Source organism: Seriola dumerili, unplaced genomic scaffold, assembly GCF_002260705.1.
Source record: "Seriola dumerili isolate Sdu_G_001 unplaced genomic scaffold, Sdu_1.0 BDQW01000138.1, whole genome shotgun sequence".
Lineage (NCBI taxonomy): Eukaryota > Metazoa > Chordata > Actinopteri > Carangiformes > Carangidae > Seriola > Seriola dumerili.
Window position 1 is genome coordinate 1,052,454 of NW_019174393.1, and position 12,622 is coordinate 1,065,075.

At 38.3% G+C, this 12,622-nt stretch overlaps 2 protein-coding genes across 3 annotated transcripts; both read right to left on the bottom strand.

The window, feature by feature from the left end:
* Positions 1-2,393: 2,393 nt before the first annotated feature.
* LOC111224816 (zinc-binding protein A33-like) lies at positions 2,394-6,173 on the bottom strand. Of its 2 annotated transcripts, none has more exons than XM_022749476.1 (4): positions 6,037-6,173; positions 4,777-4,841; positions 4,102-4,366; positions 2,394-3,674 (listed from the first exon to the last, which is right to left on the bottom strand). In XM_022749476.1, the coding sequence occupies exons 3-4, from the start codon at positions 4,352-4,354 to the stop codon at positions 2,446-2,448; spliced, it is 1,482 nt and encodes a 493-aa protein (XP_022605197.1). In that variant the 5' UTR covers positions 4,355-4,366; positions 4,777-4,841; positions 6,037-6,173; the 3' UTR covers positions 2,394-2,445. The 2 variants fall into 2 exon arrangements, with proteins under 2 accessions (XP_022605197.1, XP_022605196.1); XM_022749475.1 differs by having other exon boundaries at positions 4,672-4,841.
* A 3,173-nt stretch (positions 6,174-9,346) lies between these two features.
* LOC111224891 (E3 ubiquitin-protein ligase TRIM21-like) lies at positions 9,347-12,227 on the bottom strand. Its single transcript, XM_022749584.1, has 3 exons — positions 11,873-12,227; positions 11,007-11,295; positions 9,347-10,804 (listed from the first exon to the last, which is right to left on the bottom strand). The coding sequence occupies exons 2-3, from the start codon at positions 11,284-11,286 to the stop codon at positions 9,729-9,731; spliced, it is 1,356 nt and encodes a 451-aa protein (XP_022605305.1). The 5' UTR covers positions 11,287-11,295; positions 11,873-12,227; the 3' UTR covers positions 9,347-9,728.
* Positions 12,228-12,622: the final 395 nt, after the last annotated feature.

A 12,622-nucleotide genomic window follows, 5' to 3' on the forward strand; every position in this document is an offset into this window, starting at 1 on the left:
CCAATATTTTGCCTTTTTATTTTTATATATTTAAATGTTCCTCATGTGTGACAACAGGGATTTATTTTTGAGGCTTGGATGGTTGAACAGGTCAGTTTGAACGTGGGATTAGGATTATTGTAATCAAGTGAAGCAGTATTCTGTTTGTGAATGAACATTTATTCTTTTTTAAATGACTGAGAACCTCATCTGGGAAAACAAATAATGAATATAATGAGGACCAGAGAAATCGAAAGTGTGGAAAAATACCCTATCTCACAATGTTAGGGAATTCCTGGAACTGTCCCCTTTAAGCAGATCTGCTCCAAAATGTAATGGACTGTTCCCTGACCCCTCCACCAAGTCTGGTGCAAATTGATTCGGGACTTTGTGCATAATCTTGATGACAAATAAACAAACCAACAGAAAACATAAGCTCCTTATTAGAGGTAAGTAAATGCTAAACATTGCCTAGGAGTTGGCCTCTGATATTCAGTCAGGCAGAGGTGGATGTCCCCTTGATCTGGACTTGTTCTTCTTCCTCTAAAGCTTGAAAAATGCCACTTCTCATCATTAGTTTTGTACAGATGACCGCCCTCACTCTCTGTCATTCAGCTCAGCTTCCTTATTTGGTGTACTCTACGTGAGCACAGGCACAAAGCTTGAAACTCCATCAGAAAAAAAGATAGTTAAGTTTAAAGCATTGATGTCTAAGGTGGGAGAAGTACTTTCCCCTGCTTAAGCAAGATCTTCCTTCCTTCCTTCCTTCCTTCCTTCATCTTAGTTTTTCCCATAGTTAAGAAGCGAAACATCAGAGTCAATTTAACGTGTATGTCTGTTTGTAAGGTCAAAATGTCAGTGTTTTTGCAGGGTGACAACCGCAAGATGAAGGCTTACGTGCAGAGAAAGGTATTACTTCCCCCTTTCAGGCTTAAGCATGAGGCCTCTCATGGAAGTTTTAGCAGTGCTTTACCACATGTTAAGAACCGTCACATGACTCCCTGCCTTTGTAACTTTCTCAGCATTGTTCATAGCCTGCATTTCCTGTAAAAGCAAAGGCAAACTATATGTACCTTAAGTTTTCATGTTTGCATCCTTGTCTCTGAGGCAAGACTGGGACATGTACAAAGTTAACAGAGGCAGATAAAGTTGCATAAATTGACAAACTGAATGAGAAATTCCTCAAAACAAGATTTTTGTTTTTGAAGACATTGATCAAACATTGATTGGATTCTCCTCACATTGTTTTAATTCTATCAAACAATTCTTTGGAGATGGATGCAGTTAATTTTCATATTAATAACTTTCACATCCACTGTATTAATATCTCAACCACTGTATACATTAAAGTCTTTGGAGGCCAAAATTAGTCCATCCATACTCCACACCCTTTGCTCCCTGACCAAGTGACATTTGCAGTTGATGAGTTAAACTCTGTAATACATTAAAGTCTAATGCAGACATGTTGTAATGCACTAATTGTCTCTACAGTTATGCTAAACTAGTGACTAATTTTCGTTATATTTTTGTTATATAATAAGTGATGTTCTTTAAGCTTGTGAGGAGGAGAAGATATTACAAACTTATGTTGTTGAAGTGTCAGTCTGAAGAGTTAAGATTGTTTGGGTTTTTTTTTTTTTTTTTTTTTTTAAGAAAAGTTCCTGAAGTTTGTCAATTGTAATTTTTTCATAATGCAACAAAAACACTGTTAAGTGCCACTTTATTTTCATGTAATTGTCAAGTCAAACAATTCTTTTAATTCACATTCTCAGAAAATAATGACAAAATAATTACATTACATTGATTCCATTTTAGAGCATTAGATTACAGTAGAAAAATTTACCTTGAAAAATATGATTTCTGTTGTTTCTCAACACAACTTAAAACAAAAGCTTGTGTTCTTGATAAGTAAACAAATGTTTCCATAAGTTCCTATATTCATTCAATCAATCAGTCAATCAATTTTCATTCAATATGCATTTGTGTCCACATTTGACAAGTATAAACAATAAAAGATAATAAAAAATTTCCCACATTTCTCACTAGTAGTTGAAGTGTAGTTGAACCTTTGGAGCACATGAGACAGTTTGGACAAAGTGATGATTTACATTAGTAAACTTAGCAATGGATTATATCAAAAATAAAAATAAACAAATGACACAATAACAAAATTCAGTAGAGTTTGAAATACAAAGTCAGTACAGTATTCTATTTAAAAGCTCTTCACACTCGTAGTACACTCAGAGTTTTTGATGTGCCAACTGAATACAAGATATAAACGAGTGTGACCATCATCAAAACTATAGCACCATGAGCGGTTAAAAACCACTAAGTACTTTAAAGTGAGTCAGTACAGACTTTTATTATTCTTACTGGCGCTGTGTTTTAGGTTTTGTCACAACTCGACTGGAATAATACAAAACAGCTGTGTGGGTGTTGAGGCCTTTAAAGGACAGCAGGAGTAATCTAATTGTTGCGTTTGACAGGACATATGATCAAGGGGGCAGAGTTTCTACCGTTGTCATTAGTACAGGGACTAAAGAATGGGTAGAGTTTCTCAGTGAAGGAGCAGCCAGTGAACTTGTAGAGATGATCAGCAGCTTCTACATCGTAAAAGGAGACCAGACCCTCCTCATAATCAACAAATACCCCCACCTTCCGAGGATGCTGGTTCAGAAAGAGACGGACTGGATGGTGATCATTAGCCATGTACTCATCTCCATTCCTTAACCATACAGTCCAGAAACCATCTTCAGGACTGAGTGTGATATTCCCCTTCCTGTCAATTGACTTTTTGGCCACTCCTACAGTCCAGGCTGTCTTCCCTTTAACCTGAACCTCAAAGTAAAATCTTCCTGATGAGAAGCTCTGCTTTCCTAAGACATTAACACAACTATTGAATCTCTTAGGGCTGTCTGGGAGTTTCTTTCTCACATCACTACAACGTACTTGTTCTCCATCATCAGACAGGATGAGAGCAGGATGTGCTGTATCAGTATCCAGAGTCACATCCACTGCAAACTGCTGCACACTCTGCAGCTCAGCTTTCTTTCTTTCATATTCTTCATTGTGTTTGACAGGACATATGATCAAGGGGGCAGAGTTTCTACCTTTGTCATTAGTACAGGGACTGAAGAATGGGTAGAGTTTCTCAGTGAAGGAGCAGCCAGTGAAGGTGTAGAGATGATCTGCAGCTTCTACATCGTAAAAGGAGATCAGACCCTCCTCATAATCAACAAACACTCCAACCCTCTCTGGATTAGACTTCAGAGAGAGATGAGCTACTAGTTCATCAATAGCTATGTATTCATCTCCATCACTCAAATCCATGGTCCAGAAACCATTTTCAGGACTGAGTGTGATATTTCCCCTCCTTTTGATTGACTCTTTGGCCACTCCTACAGTCCAGGCAGTCTTCCCTTTAACCTGAACCTCATAGTAAAATCTTCCAGAGGAGAAACTCTGCTTTCCTAAAACATTTACACAGCTGTAAAATCTCTCAGGGGTGTTTGGTAGTTTCTTCCTGAAATCACCATGATGTACTTGTTTCCCATCATCAGACACGATAAGATTGGGGTGTGCTGTATCGTGATCCAGAGTCACTTCCACTGCAAACTGCTGGACCCACATTAGTGGTCTGGCCTTCTTTCTGTTAGATCTTTCTGTGTGAGCACCAACATGAAATGGGTTGAAGTCTAAAAAAAGGCAAAGCACACATACACAGTCAGTCTTACAGAACAGTTGCAATGCAGTAATATTTTAACCTGCAGACTTTTTTCACTTTAATCAACATGTTTGTTTAGGTTTATGACTTCTTCATTCAGATCTCAAGGATTTAACCTCAATAAATCATGAGCTCTTTTGTCACTTTTTTCTTCACTGTCACTATTTCAAAAAATCAACATTAAACTAATTCAAAATGGCCTGCGATTTGTTCCGATTAATTTGAGTTAATTGGAGTCACAGGACATATTATAAAGAAAGACAAATAATTATTATTCATTATTTTTTGTAAACAAATATCTATTAATAGAATATTTTAATTCATAACTTGTGATAACTGTGATGAATGTGATACCACTGTTTTTCAGAAGTTATTCTTTTTATCTTCACCCAACGCACCTTTCGGTCTGAAGTTTTGCAAACGCTCCACCAGATCATTCCTGCTGATCTTCTTTAAAATCATCAAGGTTAACTCCAGAGCTCCACGATCAGGATATTTATTTATCATGAGCTCCACCGTGTCCAGCCTGTCTGCCTTCTCCAGGTTAGCCCGTGGGATGCCATTGTCTCTCAGGTGAAATTTGAAAAGCTTAAACTGGTCTTCACTTAAATCCAGCAGAATATTCAAGAGCTCCTCTCTAAGTGTCGCCATTATGGCTTCCTGCTGTAAATATGAGAAATTTTCCCATCAGACTTTTGTATATGTGCATCTTAAATGAAATTCGTCTCCTGCTTGATCCAATGTTGCTTCATGTTTCTATGAATTACAGTAGGCACTATCATGTTTTCAACATAGTGCTGTTCTCTTACTTACTGTTCTCTTGTATCACAGTCTGTATTTATACTGGAACAGAATAAGTTTAAATCAAACAACATACTTTACCTCACATACCTCTACAGAAGATCATGAATGATCAGTTAATAACACTGGACTACTGCCATGAAAGTAATAATGATTAGCTACTTCACCATGGTCATTCCTAGTGCTTAAACTCAGAGGTCAGAGGTCAGCTGCTGATCAGGAGCTGACAGTCATTCAGTGTCATTCTCAATGTTAGGAACAGAAGGACCTACCCTCCTCTATCAGCCAGTGCTGCTACAGTTGTTGGTGACACTGTGGTTGAGCTAGATGCCAAAACCTGCAAGAGAAATGAAGTATATTGACAGTATATTGAACATTTTATAATCAAAGTCAAGTTCACAAATTCATACATGCTTACTAATTATGACATAATTTAAGTCAATTTTCTAAAATGATTAGACGAAAGGACATTTTACATCCAAATGATCAAAGGTCAACTTCACTGTGAGTTCATTATGTTCCACAAAAACATTTACTCAGTGTTTTATCTCCATTTCCTGCAACTTACCTAGTTGGCAGAGGCATGCGAATGTAAGGCAGTAGTTCTAGTTTAAATTTCTAACACAACTTTATGTGACACTATTAATGTCTTTCAGGAGAGACTCTTTTTTTAAAACAATATCATATACACCCCTCTCTCTGTCAACTGACTTTTCACTTCATTTCCTCCAGTTTGGCTGTTCAATTATAAACACTTCTGGTTTCTGATGTGGTCGGAAAGCACGTCTCAAGGACTAGTTCTGTGAGACCATAAACTGGGCTTAAGACCAAGATAGGAAATCTATTTTAACCCAGTAGCTGAACATTGTGACATTATAAGGTGTAAAAATCAAACTTGCCTGAGTTTGCTAGCTAGCCAACTAAAAGAGAGACCTTAAACACCCGAGGAGAAATCATAACCTCATTCACTCTCTCATTGTTAAAACCACATACAGTTCCTGGTAGAATCAGTCTGCAAGTTTTCTGCTCCTTTACTTCCTTACCCTTTGTTCACACAGCAAGATTCAGTTATATAAATATATACATATAGGCAGTCATACATAGAATGTGATTTGAGTAAATATTTATGTTGCACACTTTCAAACAGTTTAAACAGATGCTGTGTTGGCTCCGAGGGCCAAATCGAAAGTAAGATGAGACACTTTGACTTTATCAGTAACAATCCATCTGCACCCTGCTCTACACTGCAGAAGGCCAGTAGCTGATAATGAAACATTTCTAACCCCGTAGAGACCCGCTGCAGATTCATCCTGTGTTTCAGCTTCAGTTTTGTTCATGTTGGGAGCCATTCAAAACTGTCACAGTAGTACAGTGTTGCCAATTTAGTTCGGCTGATTCCAGGACAGAAATAGACATGAAAAAGTTTTCTCCTCAAAATCAAAATTAGACAGCAGAGACAATGATACAAGTTATACACTGTAAAAATTAGACATGCAACATCCATTCAAACAATAAACACTTTAAAAACTCACCAAATTGAATTCACCACAGAGTCTTTCAGATGTAGAAAGATGAGCAATACATTTAGATTGTTCTGTCTAACAGCTAGTGAACCATATATAAGTTATGATCCTCGGTTGGAGAGAGGTGGTTACTGTCCTGGCCTTGACTGTCTCTGCTAGACTTCCTGTTAAAGAAATTGCAGTGAGTCTCCTCCCCAACTGAAACATTACTACCATTTGATGAACATCCCCACTTATCATTTTATGGATTTACACAGGGGGGCATACTCAAATGAGCAGTTGACAGCAGATTTTACTTTCAAAACCTATTTATTGGCTGGCCAGTTGAATATGCTTTTATCGCTACCATTGAACTTTTACAATATATATCTCAGCCATATACAATGTCAAGAAAAATAAATGTTACTTCAACTCTAACCAGTTGAAAATGTAAAAAGTAAAAAATATATAAAACAATAACATTAAATAAATAATAAATAAACATATAAAGATCAGCTACATGGGGCTGTAGAGTCAGTGGCAAAGTTTGCACCCAGGCTCAGAGCACTTGATTTTCAGCAATATATAGTTTACACTCACATCACATCTGATTACAAGTGTGAACATTACGGGCCGCCACTATTAAATTAATGTAGAGGAAACACTGTTATGGATATTGTAACAAAGCAAAATATGTAACATTCAGAATTTAAGGATTGCAACTCAGCCTTTAGAAACAGGTGTAAAAGTCCTCTGTGTCTCTTGTGGAAGTTTAATAAAATCAGACTCATGACCGCTGCATTAACTGTAGAGACTTGCAGCACTAACTAATTATCTGAATTGTCACGTTTCAGGGGGACAAACTCAAATAGTTTTAATAATAAATGATTACAAAGTAATAAGGAATATGTGTAAGTGTCTTTCCACTGTCACTTACTGCAGGTGCGTGCCGGTGCAATTAATTGACGCGCACTGGGCTTGGCTCCCAATAAACATTGTCCAAACAATTCCCGTTGCTTTGCTCTATTTATTGCTTCCACACATAAGCACAATAAAGTACAGCACATCCGTTTGGCAATCCGGTAGCCTATTATTTAATACTGCTCCTATCTCCAGACCTCAGCCGTGCCTCAGCCACGGTCAAAAACTGTTTGCCTCAGTTCACGCACACCTGGCCTCATTAGCCTGGATGTATAAATGAACTTCCCACAGGAACTTCCCACAGCGCCACCCCCAGTACCAACAATGTTTACAACAACAAATAATAAACACACACATAAACAAATGGCTGTTACAATATGTATGTATGTAGGGAAATCAACCAGTTCCTTACCTTGATGATAAATATATCCAATCATATTTTTTAAAAACAAGGTCAATTTCTGAATGTCAGATGTTCAAAATATTCTCCAGTGATTATTAATACAACAAATATATGTTAACAGGTATAACCTTCTGATGGTACCATCTCTTTACATATTTACATATTGAATATTTTTATTAATAGGCAAAGACTGGAAATCTGACTTTAAATTGTCTTCAGACAAAAACAAAAAGTAGTGTCTGCAGCTTTACTTTATCTACCTCTTTTCAATAGTTTGTTGTCTCTGCTTTGTTCAATCTAGTCAATATGTCAATATTTAACATTTATTACAATGAAAGGACAGACTCTATAAACCTCATATCTGGCAATAAATGATTTGTGATTGTGATTGTAAAATGAAACTGTAAGCTGTTATGTATTAACTGTGACGCTATAGTTTACAAAGGGCCAAACTCTTACAAAATATATGACACCACTACGTGTATAATTTAAAACTTCAGATGTTGCTGTCCCCCAGAAACTCCCATAAAAGCATAAATTACACATTTGTGTTGTGTAGTGCGACCAACAGAAGTCCATCATTCATTTTTATTGGTCACATTCTCAAACCAGCTCTTGCAGGTGGTCAGAAAAGGCTTTGTGTATATTTTTGGATAGTCATTTTCAATGATACTGGTGATTTTCTGTAATACCAGGGTTACTGGCTTTACAGAACCAGTTCTTTGCAGTAAGACATCAGGAGATGCTTTACACCTGTTTTCTCTTTCCGCTGTGGCAGGAAAACACATCAGAACACTCATATTAACTAAGCTGACTCATCACTTTTTGAATTGACTGACCAGGAGATGCACTGTGGACAGACATGAAGAAACTCCCTTGCCGAGCAACATTTCTTAAATTGTCTCGTTCTTTAACGCAACATGCCTGCCACATAATTTCCAGTCAGCAAACGATAACAACCTCTAAGTCCTGCATTATTGTTCGGGTCCTTCAGTCTAACACTTTGTTAATGAATGACATCCATCCCTACTTTTTCCCGGTTCAAAGTCTGTATATCAACAAAATAAAGTGTTTATGACTAATTCTTGACCTACATGCTGTTGTTAAAAACCCAAATGTTTTGTCCTTGGACACAACATGCCTGCCGCATAATTTCCAGACAGGGAACAATGCCTAATAATTGGGCTAAGAAGTGGTAGTCCTACTTCTCAGGTAGTCTTTTTACATTTTATGTAATGTAAGCTCTTTGTGATTTGCCTACTGTTGCATTATAATGGCATCTAGGAGTCCAGCCTTATTATTGGGGTCCTTCAGTCTGTCCAACACTTTGTTAATATATGGCATCCATCAGTACTTTATCCTGGGGCCAGTGCTGTACATCAACATAATAGTGTTCATGAGTGTAATTTTATTTTATTTCCTTATGTGTTCCAGCCTGAACACCTCCATTGATGATAGTTTCTTATTGGTAATGTGGCAGGCAGACATATATACCTGTGTGGTTGGTACTGATGGAAGAAAATGCAGTGACTTGGTGACTGGACTTTAACTTTTATGTTTAAAAAATAAAAACTTAAAAAAATCCCCATTCATGTTTGTCATTATTACTTTTCTTGTTACTTTACCTGTGAAAATCCTTGTATTGTATGTTTTGAATGGGCTTCCCTCACAAACATGCACAACTTGGCTATATATTCTGTCATACTGGCTTCTATACAGAAGATTCAATTAAGAATATATTGATCCCATTGATTGTAGGTTACCCTATTGTACCCTGAGGTGCCTATGATGGTAAAAGCCCCACTGTGGCTGATTCCTGGTGTCAGAGCAATATTTCCCCAAATGTTATATTTCTAAAAATGTTCCAGGATCCTTGTTGCTATAAGGTGGCTGGTGCCTGGCCTTTAATGATCCCTGGTTTAAGTTTCATGTAAGTTTCAGTAAATGTTTTCTTCAACACAAGCTAGCTTGGAAAGCCAACAGACACACAAAGTTAGGGATTTGCACACTGTTCATTTATTGCGTGTTACACATCAACCATTATTCATTGCCAGACACAGCCACCCCTACAGACATGAGTGGTAGAATATAGATATGAACATACCAACTCCCCCTTCTGGAGAAAGACCTGGAGACTGTGGCAAGGGATCAGAGCAAGGCAGCACACATCTGTAACTCCATGTCATCAAACAGGAAGTGGCACCATCTAGTGGCAAAACATGGCACTACAACCAAACCCCATTACATTTTTAGACTGTTTCAAATCATTTCCCTCATCTCCTACATTATTATTGATCAAATCATGAAGAGTGATTAATTTATTAATCACAAACATCACACTTACTGATGACATTTGGAAGAATGGCAGAATCTGTTTTGACTGGATGACTGGTCAGATCTAATCAATGTTATTGACAGGAGAGATGATCAGAGGGGTGGAGTTTTTACCATGATTATGATGACCAGGACTGAAGAATGGATAGATTTTCTCACTGAAGGAACAGTCAGTAAAGGAGTGGATAATGTCTGCAGAATCTACATTGAAAAAGGAGACTGAACCTTCACCATAATCCACAAACACACCCACTTTCTTCAGTGGATGTTTTACACTGAGATTGACACCAGAAGCTATGTACTTATCTGTATTCCTTAAACCTATAGTCCAGTAGCCAGTCTTGGGGCCTGCTGTGACTGACCCCTTCCTACTGACTGACTCTTTGGCAATTCCTAAATCCCAGGAAGTCTTCCCTTTCACCTGAACCTCGTAGTAAAATCTTCCTGAAGAGCAACTCTGCTTTCCCAAGACATTGACAGCAGGATTAAATCTTTCTGGATTGTCTGGGAGATTTTGTTCTACATCACCACAGCAAACTTGTTTCCCATTGTCAGACAAAATGAGGTGGGCATTTGCTGTGTCAGGATCTAGACTAACATCCACAGCATACTCCTGGACCCTGATCAGCTTGGCTTTTGCAATCAACTTCTCAGTCCCATTGATGAATTCTTCCTTCAACTGAGTCACAACACTCCCAACACTTCGTCCATATGGTGGAGGTGGGATGTTGACTTCTGTCCAGTTCTTGGTGGGGGGAATAGCATCCCGGGAGCAGTCTTTGATGTGCGACAGCTGCTCCACCTCAGTACTTCTCTTAGTCAGCTCAGAGATTTCCTGCTCCAGCTCTTGGATGAATCCTTTGGCCTGTTTCTGTGTTGTTTTCTGCTTTTCTGCAATTGCTTCGATGAGATTATCCAGACTTCTCTGAACCGACTGCAGCAACACACCGAAGACCTGTACACTGTCTGCGGTGTGTCTGTTTGCAGATTTCCTGCTGAGTTCTGCTGAGCGTTTGATTTCCTGGATCTTCATCTGTCTCTCCTGGATCATCAGCTTGATTACAGCCTTTGTCTCCCCCAGCTCAGCCTTCTTTCTTTCATACTCACATTTGAGAAGAGCAGAATCTTGGTTCTTGAAGACTAAAACAAAGCAGAGCAGGACATTCACACATCTTGTCAGTCTTCCACAGCTTTTGGTGGTGTTGTGTAAATTGCTATTTTCACATTATTATTGTTTGAACATTATACTTAACCAACAATGAATATGATGAATGTAATAATTTATAAGATCTGTGTGAAAGTTGGTTTTCAGACATTTATATTTTTACCCTTCTCAACTTACCTTTCAGTCCTGAGCTGATACTGGATAAATGCTGCACCAGATCATTTCTGCTGATCTTCTCTAAAATCTTTATGGTTATCCCCAGAGCTTCGTTGCAGCCATATTTTTGCACCATCAGATCCACCGTGTCCTGCCTATCTGCCCTCTGCAGCCGGGCCTCTGGGATGGCCGAGAAACCCTCTAGGATGCCATCCTGCTTCAGGAACCACTGGAAGTGCTTGAGCTGCTCATCTTTCAGCTTTTCCAGAGTGTCCCAAAGAGTTTCTGTAAGTTTTGTCATTGTGGTTCCCTGATAAAAGAAGAAAAAAGAATTACTAATGAATACACTTTGTATGATCAAAAGCTAGACCATGGATCAAATGGTTCTGTAACAGGAACTAAAAAAGAACCATTCCTCTTTGCATTGCAAATTATTTCCCCTTTCCCCTAAAATGACAAGTTGTTACTTCATATTTTCCTCATAGTCACACTTTCTTAGACTTTACTACAGCTCAGTATTTTATTAAAATCTAATTTCCTACAAAGAGTTTACCCTATAAATTGTGGGTTTATAATTAAACAAACTTATTGCAAGTTTGGTTAAAAAAATGAAAATTAATTTCTGCTGTGATGGCTTTAAAATAATTTTGAGGCCAGTTCTGACATGCTGGATCTCACCTATAGAACAGTTTTGATGAAATGAAAGTTGAAAACCAAAAAAATTTAACACTAGAACCATTTCAGATCATATCTTTGTCACACTGTATAACACTTCTTTATTAATAAATATTCAAAATTCATCATAGTATTCATAAGGAATGCTATAACAATGGCATAAAGTAGTTGAAACTTCAGGCAAGTCTAATGTTTCGTTAAAATAGTTTTACCTGTTAAACTCGTCCTGTAACGTCAGAGCTTTTGTTCCTGCTCTGGACGAAGATGTTGTCTTGAAGCCGTTAGTGTCTGACTGTGGTGTAATCCTCAAACCTTCACCTTCCCAACCTAGAAAACGTCAGTGTGACATCAGACCGGGCTGACCTATCAGCTGTCCCACCATGTTATGTACCAATAGAGAAATGAAATGATAGTGTGGATGCAGCATGGGTGGAAATATAAGGTGTGGTTTCAGGCTAGTAAAAATATGGACTGAGTAAATATTTGGAGTAAGTAAGCAGATAATGACAGACTATATCACCCACGCACAAAAGACAGTGTAGAGGACCAACAATAAAAGACATCTGGTCGGCAGAACAGGTTGAAACAGAAGGACTTCAGTATAAACTCTGGGTCAAATTAACCTCACAGCCCGGCGACCTGATGTCAATCCAAACATACAAACAAACCAAATATGGCATAAACAGGAAGCAGGTCACAGAACAGCAGGTGACATGTTGCCTGTTCCCAGGCTACTGAGTCAGAGTCAGGAAAAGGAATGGCAGGAATGACTCAAACGTAAGGCTGGAGTTCGTGTCACGTCTTGTCCCATCTGTAGATATTCTCATATATGCTCAGTCGAGCACATTCCTCAGTGATGTCCTCAGTCCTGCTCTACATGAAGACGCCTCACTCCACATTACAGGCAGCGCAAATGGTATGAAGTGGGAAACAGTTCTCATCTCCTAAGTGTGTGTTTTCCC